The 18,394-nt window shown below is 42.0% G+C and overlaps 1 protein-coding gene across 11 annotated transcripts in view; it reads right to left on the reverse strand.

Moving 5' to 3' along the window:
- Positions 1-8,552: 8,552 nt before the first annotated feature.
- LOC106571865 (membrane-associated guanylate kinase, WW and PDZ domain-containing protein 1) overlaps positions 8,553-18,394 on the reverse strand; it is a 233,759-nt gene continuing 223,917 nt past the window's right edge. For 8 of the 11 annotated variants that reach the window (XM_082961974.1, XM_082961973.1, XM_082961969.1 and 5 more), the window contains 6 exons: positions 15,210-15,413; positions 13,501-13,588; positions 13,291-13,354; positions 12,550-12,693; positions 12,256-12,394; positions 8,553-10,154 (listed from right to left, as the gene is read on the reverse strand). In XM_082961974.1, the coding sequence (XP_082818100.1) occupies positions 9,070-10,154; positions 12,256-12,394; positions 12,550-12,693; positions 13,291-13,354; positions 13,501-13,588; positions 15,210-15,413 (1,724 nt within the window). In that variant the 3' untranslated portion in view covers positions 8,553-9,069. Of the gene's footprint in view, positions 10,155-11,004; positions 11,097-12,255; positions 12,395-12,549; positions 12,694-13,290; positions 13,355-13,500; positions 13,589-15,209; positions 15,414-18,394 lie in introns of all 11 variants that reach the window. The other 3 variants (XM_082961978.1, XM_082961977.1, XM_082961972.1) reach the window with 2 other exon arrangements.

Genomic DNA, 18,394 nt, shown 5'->3' on the forward strand with positions numbered 1-18,394 from the left:
TAGTGAGGGAAATATAAGTCTCTATGATGAAACTGGCGGTATGATGAAACTGGCTCTCATGAGGACCGCCACAGGAAAGGAAGACCCAGAGTTACTTCTGCTGCAGAGGATAAGTTCATTAGACTTACCAGCCTCAGAAATTGCTGCCCAAATAAATGCTTCACAGAGTTCAAGTAACAGACACATCTCAACATCAACTGTTCAGAGGAGACTGCGTGAATCAGGACTTCATGGTTGAAATTGCTGCAAAGAAACCACTACTAAAGGACACCAATAAGAAGAAGAGACTTGCTTTGACCAAGAAGCACGAGCAATGGACATTAGACCGGTGGAAATCTGCCCCATGGTCTGATGAGTCCAGATTTGAGATTTTTGGTTCCAACTGCTGTGTCTTTGTGAGACGCAGAGTAGGTGAACAGATGATCTCCGCATGTGTGGTTCCCACCATGAAGCATGGAGGAAGAGGGGTGTGTGTGTGTGTGGGGGGGGGGGGTGCTTTGCTGGTTACACTGTCAGTGATTTATTTAGAATTCAAGGCACACTATCAACATGGCTACGACAACATTCTGCAGCGATGGGTCCTCTTGATAAATATTTATACATACATTTAATTTTCATTCATTTCATGTGTTGAGGAAGTTTACATTCTTAGATTATTATTTATGAAAACATATTTCAATCACCAAACAGTATTTCCTGGTGTTGCACGAATTCTGCTTTGTGCCTGTAAATGACCACAGCGTAAAGGTTTTCTTTATCGGCAATTGTAATAAACCATCTGTTCTCCCACAGTACCCCGTCTCTTCACACTTTTAGGCTCGGTGTATGAAGCTTTAAACATTTCTCTAGAATACAGTTTATTGGAATATACAGTATCTTCAAAGGACATACTTGCAAATTTAACAAAGTGATAAAAAGTTGTATGTGAAAGCCTTACTCCGTTTTGGGTATATGGAGGAGGCCTAAGTGTATCACAACCAATGCAGCGTTTCAGATTAAGCCATCATCAGAGTCTCCTGATAGGTATGAGCAGGTGTAATCGTTGTAACTTGTTGAGTGGCCAGTTATGTTTGCAGTGGTGGCTGGATTATATATTAACTGTGGCCTAAGTTATATTGTGCTGACGGATCTAACACTTTAAACGTTCCGCTAGCGGAACACCTGCTCCAATATCCAATGATAGGCGTGGCGCGAATTACAAATTCCTCAAAAATACAAAAACTTCAATTTTTCAAACATATGACTATTTCACAGCATTTTGAAGACAAGACTCTCCTTTATCTAACCACACTGTCCGATTTCAAAAAGCATAACAATTATTTTAAGAATTATAGATACAGAACTCCTCTATGCACTCGATATGTCCGATTTTAAAATAGCTTTTTGGTGAAAGCACATTTTGCAATATTCTAAGTACATAGCCCAGCCATCACGGGCTAGCTATTTAGACACCCAGCAAGTTTAGCCTTCACCAAAATCAGATTTACTATAACAAAAATGTTATTACCTTTGTTGTCTTCGTCAGAATGCACTCCCAGGACTGCTACTTCAATAACAAATGTTGGTTTGGTCCCAAATAATCCATCGTTATATCCGAATAGCGGCGTTTTGTTCGTGCGTTCCAGAAACTATCCGAAATAGTAAATCAGGGTCGCGCGCATGGCGCAATTCGTGACAAAAAAATTCTAAATATTCCATTACCGTACTTCGAAGCATGTCAACCGCTGTTTAAAATCAATTTTTATGCAATTTATCTCGTAAAAAAGCGATAATATTCCGACCGGGAATCTCCTTTTCGGCAAACAGAGGAAAAATCACAAAGACGGTGGCGGCCAGGGCACGCGCCTAAGCCCACAGTCCCTTGATCGGCCACTTGAGAAAGGCGATAATGTGTTTCAGCCTGGGGCTGGGATGACGACATTCTATTTTTTCCCGGGCTCTGAGCGCCCATGGAAGACGTAGGAAGTGTCACGTTAGAGCAGAGATCCTTTGTAAAAGATAGAGATGGCAAAGAAGTTCAAGAAATGGTCAGACAGGCCACTTCCTGTAAAGGAATCTCTCAGGTTTTGATCTGCCATTTGAGTTCTGTTATACTCACAGACACCATTCAAACGGTTTTAGAAACTTTGGAGTGGTTTCTATCCAAAGCCAACAATTATATGCATATTCTAGTTACTGGGCAGGAGTAGTAACCAGATTAAATTGGGTACGTTTTTTATCCAGCCGTGAAAATACTGCCCCCTAGCCATAACAGGTTAAGGTCAGATTTGCCAAATGGAGGGTAGGGGAGAGCTTTGTATGCATCTCTGTGTGAGGAGTAAAGCTGGTCTAGAGTTTTTTTCCTTTGCTTGCACATGTGACATGCTGGTAAAAATTTGGTATAACTGATTTAAATTTCTCTGCATTAAAGTACCCAGCCACTAGGAGCGCCGCTTCCGGATGAGCATTTATTTGTTTGCTTATGGCCTTATAGAGTTGTTTGAGTGCAGTCTTAGTGCCAGCATCGTTCTGTGGTGGTAAATAGACGGCTATGAATAATATAGATGAGAACTCTCTTCTAGATAGTGTGGTCTACAGTTTATCATATGGTACTCTACATCAGGCGAGCAATACCTGGAGACTTCTTGAATCAGTTTCATCATTGATGAAATATGAGTTATGCGACCTTTTTCAATCTGTGTAAAGTCTGTGCTATAAGCTGTGTCTGTCTGTGTGATAAATGATAGCAACTCAGGGAGTGACGTGAGATTCCTTCACCTCAGTTGTGCAAAAATATCTGTCAGACTGGAGCAAAACAAACACCTCGAGAACTCTCTCATAATGACCTTCATAGCGTAGCCATAGCAACCGTCATACCATCGGATCTCTAGTTGAATACAGCTATGCTCCCTCTCCAAGGAACATGCTCCAATCCAGCTCCAGCAGAGAGAGGCTGAGGAAAACAACAACAAATCAATCACTGGCCACAGACCAGATTAAGGTCTGTGGTGAAGACAGGCAGGGAGTTGTAGGAGCATTACCTCTCATGATTTCCAATTCATACTGTATGGAAGTGTCACGCCCTGACCTGAGAGAGACGGTTTATTTCTCTATGTTGTTAGGTCAGGGTGTGGGGTGGGCATTCTATGGTTAATATTTCTATGTTTTGGCCAGGTATGGTTTCCAATCAGAGGCAGCTGCCTATCGTTTTCTCTGATTGGGAACCATACTTAGGCAGCCCTTTTCCCTCCTTGAGTTGTGGGATCTTATTTTTGTACTGCTTTGTAAAGCCCGCAAGACGTGACGGTCGTTTTTCCATTGTTTATTATTTTGTTTAAGTGTTCAGATTTAAAACAAATTATCAAGATGAAGACATACCACGCTGCACCTTGGTCTACTTATTTGGACAAACGTAACAGGAAGTCTCTGCTTTCATCAATTCAGAAACTTACTGCTTGCTCTAACAGGAACGTGACATACTGTAAACACACAAATGAACAGTGTTGGGGAAGCTACTCTGAAAATATACCAAGCTACCAATTACTTCACAATAGAACATTTAAGCTATACTAAAGCTACCCTCAAGAAAATTATAGTTTACTTAACTGAAGTTACTTTCAAAAAGTGTTTCACTGCATCCAAACTACTTAGTGAAAAATGATCATATCTAAATCTGAAATGTCCTTGACTACAAACTGCAAGAACAGATCACTCACTCTGGAGTCAGATGTTACCAGAAAGTGTCATTTAGGCCTAGATTAAATCAGATGAAGCGTTAACCGGTGATAGCCGACACCCTCATAGCTGATGTTTTGGCGGAGCTGTCAAAATGGTGAGCAGCTGCTCTTGATCATTGTCAGGAAGCCACACCGTCATTAGAAGTTCAGAACCAGAAAGTACAGGCTATATAATAATTGTGCTGAAATTAAGTCATTCAATTAAATAATGAGGATTTCTATCAGCCTAATCAAGGTGTAGATTACATCTCACATTTCAGTGTTTGAACTGCATGGGATTTCTGCAGCCAATGGCAATGTCCACTTAATCTATAATGCCAGGAGTGGTTTATGAACTTGACAGTTCTAACGCAATTCTACCTCTGACACTGCCAAAACAACCTCTATGCGGATGTCGGCTACAGCGGATCTGATTGAATAGAGCCCTAAACCTATTAAGCACAAAAAGTGAGAATTAGGAACTACCACCAAGCTACTACAAAATGTAATTGGTATGTAATTATAGTAGTTGAACTACATGTAGTTCATATAGGTACCTCCCTGGGAAGGTAACAAATGTTGAAGTGACAAATGTGCAAAGAACTTGTTCACATCTGCTTTAATTCACATATTGTACTGCAGTGTTGTGGGAGCTAGCACACAGCATTTCTCTGCATCTTTTATACCTGCGGTAAACTGTGTACGTGATGAATACAATTTTATTTGATCCAAAATGCTTTTTTCATCTAGATGGTAGAAAAACACATTCATAAATCAGCAGTTAAGCTATGAGTGAGTCATGCAGTATGCTGTGAAGGCTCAGTTCTGTGCGTGCTTCCACATATCTTGAAGGTTTTTTTCCCCCTTCATTAGCTATGGTATGGATCACTATGGAGTAATATTAAAATGCCTGCATGTCTATTCAAAGTTAATTTACATGCTAAGTAGCGACCTTATTATTTTCATATTTTTTTAACTCTTTTTATAATAATAAAAAAAATGTACCCCCTTTTTCTCCCCAATTTCGTGATATACATTTACTATCTTGTCTCATCGCTGCAACTCCCCAACAGGCTCGGGAGAGGCGAAGGGCGAGTCATGCGTCCTCCGAAACATGACCCGCCAAACAGTGCTTCTTAACACCCTCCCGCTTAACCCTCAATGTTTTGGAGGAAACACCGTTCAACTGACGACCGAAGTCAGCCTGCGGGCGCCCGGCCCGCCACAAGGAATCGCTAGAGCACAATGAGCCAAGTCAAACCCTCCCCTAATCCGGACGACACCCTATTTATTCTACATAATAGGGCACTACCACTTTTGACCAGAGACAAGTAGTGCTCTATATAGGGAATTAACAGAGACAGCGTAAAGAGTAGACTGTTGTGCTATCATTACAGCCTCAGCCTGAATTTGTCCCCAGTGTAGGCTAGGTTTCTGATATGGCTTGTATGATAAGAAGAAGACCCCTCTCAAGTTTAAAGTAATAGATGTTGCTATGCTTTTCGATACTTGCATTGAAAAACAAAAAGACCAAAGGATGATATAGTAGCATAATGTAGCTGAAAGGCTGCCTCAGGGTTGCTTGTTAACAGCTGTGGATATCCATACAGTATGTGCTAGTGTAGTAGCAGTTTCCTGACATTCCATCCCAGTACCTTGTCCATTATTAACAAGTAGATTAATTTCACTTCCGTGATGTACATACTGAATTATTCTGTCAACGGGTAACAAGAAGATATTGATGTGAATTAATATACAGTTATTCCTGTTTTATCTACCGAAACCTCTGCTAGTCAGACAAATTTGAAATGTCAGATAGACACTTTATGTATTTTTTGCAGATATTCTGTTACTAAAGCATTGCATTTACATATACTGAGGTACCTTGGTGAATAATAAATCAATCTGTAAATCCTGCACTCCAAAGGGAATCTAAAATGTAGATCATGTCAATAGGAATCTCCTGGGAATATAATTGCAAGCCACTGTAGAAAAAAATTATTTTGAATTTGTATGGAAAACTTTATTTGATAATAAAAATAGCATTCACAGACTTCTTTTGATAGCTACATATACATTGTGATCCCTCTCAAGGAAAGAAGCTTTACTGGATAAGTCCACATCTACTTGTACTTAAACTAATGTTATGTATAGCTTCATGGGTCAAATAAAGCTATGAACAATGTTGTATTTATATATGCATAGTGTTTTATAAAAAAGATTGGCCCATATGCATGTACTGCTTTTATCAACACAGATATAGCATTATGTCTGGAGCACATTGCAAGAAATAATGCTTAAAGAACACAGACTGCATACAAGTGCTTTATAATACAAAGGCAGGCTAACCATCAAGAGATATTCAAACCAACAAACAGCTTCTAATTGACCAAATACAGTCATCCATTTTTAGAATGTCTTTACATACCTGATTCAGAGTACATTAACATATTTCCCATGAATCATCAGGTCCATTTCAGAAATATAAACACAATATCACATTCCTCACTGCAGAGGTTTCTCATAAATTTCTCTTTTGTACAAGAAAAAGGCAGCAAGTTATTCCTTGACAGGTTCCTATTAGTTACATAGTAAAATTCTGTACAGGTGTTGGCCGGCAGGTTATCTTCTTCTTTAAATGTCAATTTTTTTTGCTCTTCTTTGCAATTTTTTTACAGTACCGTGGAAAAAACTTTGATAAAAGAATGCATTGGTTGTAGTTTTTCCTATATCGTTTTAGATGTTTTATGAAACATAAAACAGAGAATATACAGAAAAACACGGTTAAAGCAGCAGTCATACTCCAGTGATGTGAAAGCATGGCTCAGAAGGGCAGATACTTCTGTACCAGAACTTTCCATATGTTACCATCACAACAGCTTCCCTTACATAATTACATCATCACCTCATTTCCTTGGACAGGGAGAGGAAGAAAGGAATTACTCCCATATCACCTGTATGGGATCAGTGGGCCGTTGATCAATATTTTCTATTGAATCTTCAAGCCAATCAGATGTGGTTTAGCTTTCCTCACGTCTACATCGGTAAATAGGATCAATTCATTCTAGGACTGTGGTTACTTTCAAACCATTTGACTTGACCTCTCTTAGTCAACCTCTCCATGTTGCTTATAACTGAAGCAGGCTTCATGTTACAGGCTCCATCCAGTCAGTTAACATGTTGCTTCTACTTTCCTCTGAATGAGAATCCAACACTTTGTTTAATTTTATTTCCACCACAGGCAGTCTACTCAGACACCTCCGACTGAGAGAAGAGGAGATGGATGTTAGTTTCCCTCTTTGGCGATTCTACAGCAAATCCAGCAGGGATAACAATTATTCTTATTTTCAGGTTATGGGGCATATAACTTGGTCCTTTAAGCTTTTACCAAGCTTCGTTGTGGTATGTGCCAATTGAAATTAAATAGCTAGACAAATGCAAAAAGGATGATTTCAAATATATTATTTCTAAAATTACTATTGGTTATAAAAATTTGAGTTTGCCTTTTCTCTGTATGATATTCACTTAGGTATGTACACTGCAGTTGTCCATAAAATGTCACTACTACCAACATCTTGTGCTATAGTTTGCTTTGTAAAGCAATTCTGAGGTGGAAAATGACATCAAAACACATATTAAAAACAAGCCCACCATGAAGTACCAGTTACCACAGTAAGGAGCATGTTTGAAACCTCAGAGGGAACACATACAGTCCCTAGTGAAAGTCTAAACACCCCTGGCAGTCTTCACATTTTGCTAACTTAACATTTGTATCTAAAAAGGGATTACATTGGATTTTCTTTTCTATAGATCTACACAACCTACTAAACATTTTTTAAGTGAAAGAAATATTATAAAACATAAAAAGGGAATAATTTTGAATAAGATTTTACCAACTCTTAGGGCAACAAAGCTCCATTGTTTTTGTCAAAATTGCTCAAGCTCAGTAAATTTTGTTGGGAATCATTGCTGGAAAGCAATATTCAAACTTTGTCTCTGATTTTAAAGAATATTTAAGTCAGGACTAAGACTGGATCACTCAACACCTCTTGGAAAGCCATTCTGGTGTGTCTAGCATTAATTAACTCTTGGTTTTCAGAAGACTACGGCGGACTTTTCTCTGACTTTTTACCTGTGCTTTGCTCCTTTCATGTATATTTTTTATCCTGACAACCCCATTTCCTGTCGGTGACAAGCATACCCAATACGTGACGCTGCCACCGCAATACTTGAAAATACAGAGGATCAACAACATTGCATTCACTCCACATTAGTGGCCTGTATGATGAAGTGAAAAGAAGGAAACCTGTGTTAAAACATCCACGCCAAATCATCAATTATGTTTGCAACAAGGCTGTTAAATAATACTGCTAGACAAAACAGCAAATTATTTAACTTTTTGGACTAAATAAAAACTGCTGGTTTGAATCAAACCTAATGCAACACAGAGGAAAATCCTCTGTATTTTCAAGTATTGTGGTGGCAGCATCATGTAATGGGTAGGCTTGTCACCGGCAGGGATTGGGGAGTTTGTCAGGATAAAAAAAACATGAAAGGAAAACCTAACCCTGGGACAAAGTTTTATTTGTCAGCGGGACATTTACACACATTTTAATACCAAAGACCAGCCAGGAGGGCTTTTGAAAAGGTGTAAAGTGTGAGTTGTCCAGTCTCAGTCCTGACTTAAATTTGCTTGAAAATCCGAGACAAGACTGAAATATTGCTGGCCATCAATGATTCCCAACCACATTTACTGAGCTTGAGCAATTTTGACAAAAACAATGGATATACGTTGCGCTAAGAGTAAAAAAACCTGCCGCAATCAATAATTTCTTTTTTTGGGGGGGGGGGGGGGGGGGGGGGGGGGGGGGGGGGGGTGTTCTATAATTTTTCTTTCACTTTGAAAATGTGGAGTAGGTTTTGTAGATAATTGTTCTAACAATCTAAATTAATAAATATTTTTATTACATTTTAAGGCAGCAAAATGTGAAGACTGCAAGGGGTGTGTAGAGTTTCACTAGCGACTGTATGTGTTCCTTCTGAGGTTTCAAACAGAGATGCCCAAAAAAAGCTAAATCACCATTTGTGATGTGATAGGCACATACACATACCTTCACTACAGTATTAACAACTGCAGTTATGCTCAAAATAATGAGAACAGAAACAAAACATACAGTATGAACAACAAAAAATGATTGTATTCCTGCTGTGGTATGAATCTCTGTCCCGGATCACAAGTAGTCAAATCAATGAATCAATCAACCAGGCGATTGGATAAATCACAAGTTAATCTCCTCAGAAGTCCAAGTCCAGTGTATGTACTGTGGCCTACACAGGTTGAGGGGTGAGAGGCCAGGGTCCAGGCTCTGTCCACTCAGATGCTGAGGTCCTTGGGGCTCTCTTTGTAAAGCCTTCTCATAGGCTCGGGGAACTGGTTCTGGGCGCGACCTACTGCGTTGTTGTGTCCTGCTGCGTTGTTGTGTCCTGCTGCGTTGTTGCAGTGTCCTGCGTTGTTGTAGCCTGCGTGGTTGTGAGTGGAGGCATTGTTCTTCAGTGTACTGTAGTAGTTCAGCTCCTCCCTGCTATAGCTGCTGTCTGGAGACGAATCTCTTCTCTCTGGCGTTCCGTTCATCCCATACCTTTCCTCCCTCGTCTCAACCGGCGAGTCCCTCAGGAGGTTGCCGTTCTTCAGGCTGCCTCTGCCGGGAGTCCACCCCCTGGAAAGAGACAGGGAGGAAACCCTTTTGTTCAGGCGCTCTGGGGTGTTGGCCTCTAAGTAGGCTCGGCCCGGGGTCTGTGGTTCCCTCAGGAGCCTGCGGTCGTAGAGTGGTTGTTCAGGAGTAGCCGCATGACTGAGGAAACCTCCGTCCTCGTTCTCCTTCTCGGGTGTGCTGTCTCGGTGTGCTCGCTCTGCCCTGCGGTCCATGGACTTGGCCCGCCGTCGGTCAGGGGAGGCGTTATGTTTACGAGTGGGCGAACGGTCGAGGGAGCCACGGCGTGGTCGACTGTACCTCGGGTCTAGAGTACTGCTACTAGCGGAGAGCTCCCGCTCTCGTTCTTTAGCTGCCGCTGCAGCTGCAGCCCTCTTCCCAGAGCTGTCCTTACGCAGAGTCTTTAAGAGTTTTGAAATGCCGCTCTCTGACTCTGACTTGTTGACTTTGCGGCCCCGGCTCTTCTTATTGTTGCTGCCGCTGTTTTCAGGGTAGTGTTGGATGGGGATGGTATGGCTGTGGTTGTTGTTCCAGGTGTGATGGTGGTGGGGGTTAAAGTGCCGGCCCTGGTACTCCATCCTGTCCCTGTCTCGGCCCTGCGCAGCATCCTTGTGGCGTGATGGTTTGTGAAAGTCTGGTGGATAACTGGACTCCGATGAGGTGTGATATCGGCTGTTTGGTGGCAGGGTTCTCACTTCCGGAGAGTTTTGTGCCCCGGGTGTGGGAGAGTGCCCGTCATGGCTGGAGTCTGTATGAAAACAAAGGAAGAACATGAGAGACATTCTCAGACTGGATGGAGTTTAAACTAACTAAATAATATAAGCTTGGTAGCTAAGACAATTCCCACAAATTGCTTGTATCAATACAAATATTTCTTATATCTGTATTTAGTCAATACAGCCTTTTTTATGAAACCATGTACTGCCATGTACTTCCATAAACAGTGACTTGTTTGCAAATTAGGACAATAAATATACTGGGGGAAAAGGGTGATATTAAATATTCAAATTTGTACACAAATGACTTACTTTGATCCTCAAACTAAATTACATCAAAGTAAACAATTGCTACAGTATATTTTCAATGAGAGCATTGGATTGGTACATGTAGGTGGCAGCAACACAACAAGTGCAAAACATTGCAAGTGGAGGGCTGGTGTTATCAATGACACAACAAGCAGCTATGACATTAAAATAAAAATGATAAACAAGTTGATTATCATCGTTTGGGAATGGGAACTGCAGAAAAACAAAGAGCCTGAGAGAGGAGAAAACAAAAAACTGGAGAGCATTCTGCCCATGACTCTGCCCAATTAGTGGTTGTTATGGTAGCAGCAGGAGGCGAGCAGTGATATGAATCCTTCCAGAGGCGGGAGGAGGAGAAGCAGTGCATTCAGTGTGAATGGGTTCACATGGGTCATGAAAGCACAGTGCAGGTTGAGGAGTGAGCCAGGCCACACAGCATCAAACACATACCCAGGGAGGTGCAGGTAGTGGGGGGGGGGGGATGGTAGGGGGAGATGGATTAAGTAGGTGAGAGATGTTGAGGTGGAGGGTAAACAGTTAGGAGGTTGGGTTGGAACAGACTTGGCTACAAACCGTGGTCTGATTTTGGCCCATTAGGTAGAAACAGGGCTCTCCCATCTTGTCATTTCTCATAGTACCAACAGCGAGATGAGGAGCCATCATCGCTGGAGGGAGGAGGAAGAACCCAGAGAAAAGTGGGGAGGAAAGAGACAGAAAAGAAATAAACAAAAATAGAGAAAACAGAGGACTTAGATCCTCAATGGAGATATGAGAAATACATGTAGTTGGTTCAGTTGACAAGTTTTTCTTTCAGGCACAGAAAAGGAAAACCTATCAAATTGACGGCTGAGTGGAATCCTTTGACCTTCTTGGCAGAAATAAGGAGAAACAATCCCAGATTAGAGTGAGCAGAACATACAGTATTTGGACAATAAGACTTGATTTATACAGAAAGAGGAACATTACATACTATGGCCAATAAAGGTTGAGAGTTTCATGTTCCTTGGTGTCCACATCACCAGTGAACTATCCTGGTCCAAACACAACAAGACAACACATTTTCCCCCTCAGGAGAGGCATGGGTCCCCAGATCCTCAAAAAGTTCTACAGCTGCACCATCGAGAGCATCCTGACCGGTTGCATCACCACCTGGTCTGGCAACTGCTCTGCATCTGACCGTAAGGCGCTACAGAGGGTAATGCATATGGCCCATTACATCACTGGGGCCAAGCTTCCTGACATCCAGGAACTATATACTAGGCGGTGTCAGAGGAAGGCCCAAAGAATTGTCAGACTCCAGTCACCCAAGTCATAGACTGTTCTCTCTCCTACCGCATTGCAACCAATACCGGAGCACCAAGTCTAGGACCAAAAGGCTCCTTAACAGCTTCTACCCCCAAGCTGAACAATTAATCAAATGGCCACCCAAACTATTTACATCTATGCATTGTCACTTTACAAATGACCTCGACTAACCTGTACCCCCACACATTGACTCGGTACCGGTACCCCTTGTATATAGCCTCAATATTGTTATGTAAATATCTTGTGTTACATTTTTTTTCTTTCGTTTATTTAGTAAATATTTTCTTAACTCTATTTCTTGAACTGCATTGTTGGTTAAGGGCTTGTAAGTAAGCGTTTCACGGTAATGTTGCATTCGGCGCGTGTGACAAATAAAATGTGATTTGCTCACAGCAACAAGAAACTGCAGACTACAGTGTCCGTCCTGTGTGTGGGGCCTTTAGTGTTAGTCAGCAGTCAGAGTCAGTAGTGTTAGTCATAGTATGGCGGGAATCTGTATCACATCACATCTCCACCCACCATATTCAGGTACAGATCCATCGCCCCTCTTGAGGACCAGATGTGCCCTCCGGCCACCATTCTTGATCAGCTCGATGGCCCGTGCGTGCTTCATGTTCTTTGTGCTCTCGCCGTTGATCTCCAGGATCTCATCTCCCACCTTTGTGTGCAGAGAGAGAGGAGGGAGGAGATTTATTGAGACAACCAGATAATGGATCCCAGGCGAGCTGAACTGTCTATTTGACAGAAATATTATAATCCAAGTACAACAGAGTGACAGGCCTCCAATTGTTATGTTTTTTTCATGGAGCATACCCTCATCTTGCCATTCCTGACAGCCGCCCCATCCTCAGCCAGCCTCAACACATATAGGTCCATGTTGTACTCCCGTCCTCCTCTCAGGCTGAACCCAAAGCCTTTACTGTCCCGCTCCAGATCCACAGAGTAGAACTCGGCATCCTGAGAGAGTGAGAGACAGAAAGAAAGAAAAGTACATATTTACAGAGCAGATGTGCAAATACGCACAACTCACGGGCCAACAGGGGTGTCATGAAGTGAGTACTAAATTCAGGACTAATCAAGTCACATCCAGCTAAAACTCACATAATAATATAAGCCATTTAGCAGACACTTTTATCCAAAGCAACTTACAGTCATGCGTACATACATTTTTACAGGGATTGAAACCATAACCCTGGCGTTACAAGCTCTACCAACAGAGGTACAAAGGACCACACAAAAGTAACTGGCGGTACAATACCCTGGAACCAATGAATAATTATTGCTGCCTGGGCAGAGCACGGAAAAAGGGCACTGCAATGGTTGGACACAGACTTACTGCACTCATCAAAAGTTTGGCTGTGGTACTGTCACTCTTCCGCCCTCTTTAATTGATTAACTGATTAATTGATTGATTGCTTTGATGCTTTGAATGAAAATGTTTATCTCAGACTGAAGCTGTACGGTGTGTTCTTGTGAAGTAATGATTTACTGATTGCTTCCTTCTTTGGTGATTGATTGAAACAGACCGATAGAACATGTCTGTCTTTACTGTACCTGTGAGGGCTGAGCTTGTGTTGGAGGAGGTGGAGGAGGAGCCTGTTTCGACTTTGAGTTGTTCCTGGAAAATGTAATCATTCATATGAACACACAGATATGAAAATAAATCATATTCATATAGAAGTCATCTTTCATGCAATTGATCATATTATACATTTTATTTCATCAAAAGCCTGTTTATTGATTGAGATCTTCATAGAAACTAACCGAGGCTCCGTGGCAGTTTGGGGTGTGTGCGTGGTGGTGATGGTGGCAATCTTCTCAGCGTTGGTCAACAGAGACGCGTTGGAGGACTCTGTGGAAACACAGTAGAGGATTGTGGGTAGGGGTCATAACCTCTAATCTATGAGTAATACGGCTCCTATCTTAGAGAAAAAACAAATGCGTCTGCTGTTAGATGCTCTAAAATCGCTCTTCTGCTAAACAATGTGTTTTGAGCCGTAACTGGGTCTTGGTCAGGACTGCCGTCTTTGACAGCACATTTCCATACAAGAGTTTTGCTCTCCAGAAAACACAGTCTTACCTCAAGGCTGCTCTGTTCAACCTGATGCTAATTGCCTACAATGTTGGCATCTACCATTTTGCTCACAGACACAGACAACACCAGTTCCACTCTACACAGGAACATCAAATCAAAACAAGCGTCTCTGCTTCCATCGTTCTGTTTTTCTTTAAATTCCAGGGGTAATTGTCCTTCCTTTCTTGCAAATATAATTGTGCTGCACCACAAGCCACAACACGGCAGTCCACATCATATACATTGGTTACTTATAGATGGAATGGGGTTCTGCCTGAAGTTAGCAAGAGCACCAGCCTGACTCATTTATCCCTCTCTCCCTCGCTACCCTGACAGCCCTGCCTGCCTGACACAACCTGAACGGTTCAACAACAAATATATCCACACAAAATTACACAGTCTAGTTGGGGAAGGTTGTGGCTGCATGGGTTCTATCTAGAGTTGTTCTACCATTAGAGAAACAGTAGGCTATAAATAGATGCTATCATTGTGGTTGTTAAAACAAACTGCCATGCTTTGTTTAATGACTGGTTTTGCATTCTCTCCTCCTTTGTGTGTGCTCCTGGCTCTCCTCCCATCTTAATGAAGCTACATTTTACCAGCTTTTCTGGAGAGCCCTTTAGAGGCAGAGCAGCAAACCTAGCGTGCGCGCGCACACACACACACACACACACACACACACACACACACACACACACACACACACACACACACACACACACACACACACACACACACACACACACACACACACACACACACACACACACACACCTCTCATTGGTCATTCTAGGGGCTGGCTGTATTGTTGTTCTGGGACATGGCACAACTCAACACATTCCTACTCATGGGGATAGAGCCAATTTCCTGTCACAGCCTGTTCCTGCCATAACCAGTATTACGTATGCATTTCCTGCCACCTTGTTCCATCCAGACCGAGGAGATTAACACTGACAGGAAGCAGTGATTACACAGAAAACACATTTCACTGAGTTGATAATCTCTTCATTTCAAAATGGCAGCTATTACCAAACTGGCAGACTGCAGTACATCCAAATGACATTATCAGTCTGCCTATCATACACTGTACTACAATCAACACACACATACTTATCAGCTTGCCCTCCCCAAATTCTAACCTTAACCATAAAAGGGGGAAAGGTAAAACTGACTAGAGATACATATCTAGTGGCATCACCTCCCTACTCATTCACAGTCCCAACCCTCTCCCAGTTTGAAGCCAGGGCAGGGAGCATGGCCTCTCATAGCGCTAGATAGCTCCCCAGGTTGATAGAAATCTTCTGCCAGCGCAGAGCAGTGATGCCCATTGACTCCCACTAGAACTATGAATAAGTCACCTCCCTACTGCATTATAAAACAGAAAGCCACAAAGTCTTACCATCACCAGGAATGATCCTCAGAGACACTGTGTTCCCGGCCTCCTTGATCAGGTTGACGATGTCCGAGTGGGACTTGTTGGTAATGGAGCAGCCGTTGACGGACAAGATGCGATCGCCCACCTTCAGCTTCCCACAGCGGTCCGCAGGGCTCCCCTCGATGATGCGCCCTATTTTGTGGGGCATGGCCACACATGCATTTCCAGCTTTGATGTTAATGTGTAGTGTGTGTGTTTGTGTGATTTGGTTATTGATTACGTAATTTGATTATGAGAAAAGAAAGAGAAGGAAAAAAGAGAGAAAAGAAGGCAAAGGGTTAAAAACTTCTTAGGGATAGGGGGCAGTATTCGGAAGTTTGGATGACTGACATGCCCAAAGTAAACTGCCTGTTACTCAGGCCCAGAAGCTGGGATATGCATATAATTGGTAGTATTGGACAGAAAAAACTCTGAAGTTTCTAAAACTGTTGAAAAATGTCTGAGTATAACAGAACTGATATGGCAGGCAAAAACCCGACGAGAATCCATCCAGAATCTTTTTTGTTGTTGAGGTGACCACCCATTGAAATGCCTGTCTATGGGAAAATCAAAGGAAATCCTCCCAGATTGCAGTTCCTATGGCTCCCACTGGATGTCAACAGTCTTTAGAAAGGGTTTCAGGCTTGGTTTTTGAAAAATTAGCTAGAATTTGTAGTTTTTCAAGGTGGCTCTCATTTTGACTGTAGTGTTGTGGCGCGCGTGGATGAAGGCGTGCACTTCGTTATTTATCTCCGGTATTGAACACACTATTCTCTGTCTTAAATTTGATCGTTTTTTTTAACATATTAGGGTACCTGAGGATTGATTAGAAACGTTGTTTGACTTGTTTGGACGAAGTTTATTGTAAACTTTTGGGATTCCTTTGTATGCATTTTGAATGAGTGGAACAGGTGGATTACTGAATCAAGCACGCCAACTAAACTGACTTTTTTGGGTTATAAAGAAGGACTTTATTGAACAAAACGACCATTTGTTGTGTAGCTGGGACCCTTGGGATTGCAAACAGAGGAATTTCTTCAAAGGTAAGTGATTTATTTTATCGGCATTTCTGACTTTTGTGACGCCTCTGCTGGTTTGAAAAATGTTTTTAATGCTATTGTACGCGGGGCGCTGTCCTCAGATAATAGCATTGTATGCCTTCGCCGTAAAGCCTTTTTGAAATCTGACAAAGCGGCTGGATTAACATGAAGTTAAGCTTTTAAATGATGTATGACACTTGTATTTTCATGAATGTTTAATATTACGATTTTTGTATTTTGTATTTCGCTCTGCAATTTCTCTGCAATTTCGCTCTGCAATTTCACCGGATGTTGTCGAGGTGGGTCGCTAGCGGCACATCTAGCCCAAAGAGGTTTTTAACCTCTCTGGGCTAGGTGGCACCAAATCGTCCCACCTACGTAACAGCCAGTTGAATCCTGTGGCGCGATTTTCAAATACCTTAGAAATGCTATTACTTCAATTTCTCAAACATATGACTATTTTACAGCTATTTAAAGACAAGACTCTCGTTAATCTAACCACACTGTCCAATTTCAAAAAGGCTTTACAACGAAAGCAAAACATTAGATTATGTCAGCAGAGTACCCAGCCAGAAATAATCAGACACCCATTTTTAAGCTAGCATATAATGTCACATAAACCCAAACCACAGCTAAATGCAGCACTAACCTTTGATGATCTTCATCAGATGACAACCCTAGGACATTATGTTATACAATACATGCATGTTTTCTTCAATCAAGTTCATATTTATATCAAAAAACAGCTTTTTACATTAGCATGTGACGTTCAGAACTAGCATACCCCCCGCAAACTTCCGGGGAATTTACTAACAATTTACTAAATTACTCACGATAAACGTTCACAAAAAGCATAACAATCATTTTAAGAATTATAGATACAGAACTCCTCTATGCACTCGATATGTCCGATTTTAAAATAGAATATTGCAAAATGTGCTTTCACCAAAAAGCTAAGTACATAGCCCAGCCATCACGGAATAGCTATTTAGACACCCAGCAAGTTTTCGCCTTCACCAAAATCAGATTTACTATAACAAAAATGTTATTACCTTTGGTGTTCTTCGTCAGAATGCACTCCCAGGACTTCTACTTCAATAACAAATGTTGGTTTGGTCCCAAATAATCCATCGTTATATCCAAACAGCGGCGATTTGTTCGTGCGTTCTAGACACTATCCGAAATGGTAAATCAGGGTTACGAGCATGGCGCAATTCGTGACAAAAAAATTCTAAATATTCCATTACCGTACTTCGAAGCATGTCAACCGCTGTTTAAAATCAATTTTTATGCAATTTATCTCGTAAAAAAGCGATAATTTTCCGACCGGGAATCTGCATTTCGGTAAATAGAGGAAAAAAAAGAAAGATGGGGGCGACCAGTGCACGCGCCTAAGCCCACTGTCCCCTGAGCGGCCACTTGACAAAGGCGATAATGTGTTTCAGCCTGGGGCTGGAATGACGACATTCAGCTTTTTCCCGGGCTCTGAGAGCCTATGGGAGCCGTGGGAAGTGTCACGTTACCGCAGAGATCCTTTGTTTTGGAAAGAGATGTCAAAGAAAGCCAATAAATGGTCAGACAGGCCACTTCCTGTAAAGGAATCTCTCAGGTTTTTGCCTGCCATATGAGTTCTGTTATACTCACAGACACCATTCAAACAGTTTTAGAAACTTTAGGGTGTTTTCTATCCATATCTAATAATTATATGCATATTCTAGTTACTGGGTAGGAGTCGTAACCAGATTAAATCGGGTACGTTTTTTATCCGGCGGTGTAAATACTGCCCCCTAGCCCTAAGAGGTTAATCATCCAAATCACCATAGGCCATTCACTCAGAGAGGACGACCCAAGAACCAGCCAACCGTGGCACTGGAAACATGGTGCAATCACGGTGTATGCATCCAGAACACAGCTTACATCCCTAGTGGTGGACAGACTTGTATTGTGTGGTCATTAAGGAATTCATGGGCTCTGTTTTTGTCTCTGCTGTCATCCTCTGCTCCCCTGATGTGTTAATCAATGGGACATAAGTCACTTGGAACTGGTCAGGGTCCTTTGTGGCCCCTGCTCGGCAGGCTATCAATGGCCTTGACACAGCCTTACGACTGTCTTCCCCTTCCCCTCAGCACC

This window comes from Salmo salar, chromosome 15, assembly GCF_965601325.2.
Source record: "Salmo salar chromosome 15, fSalSal1, whole genome shotgun sequence".
Classification (NCBI taxonomy): domain Eukaryota; kingdom Metazoa; phylum Chordata; class Actinopteri; order Salmoniformes; family Salmonidae; genus Salmo; species Salmo salar.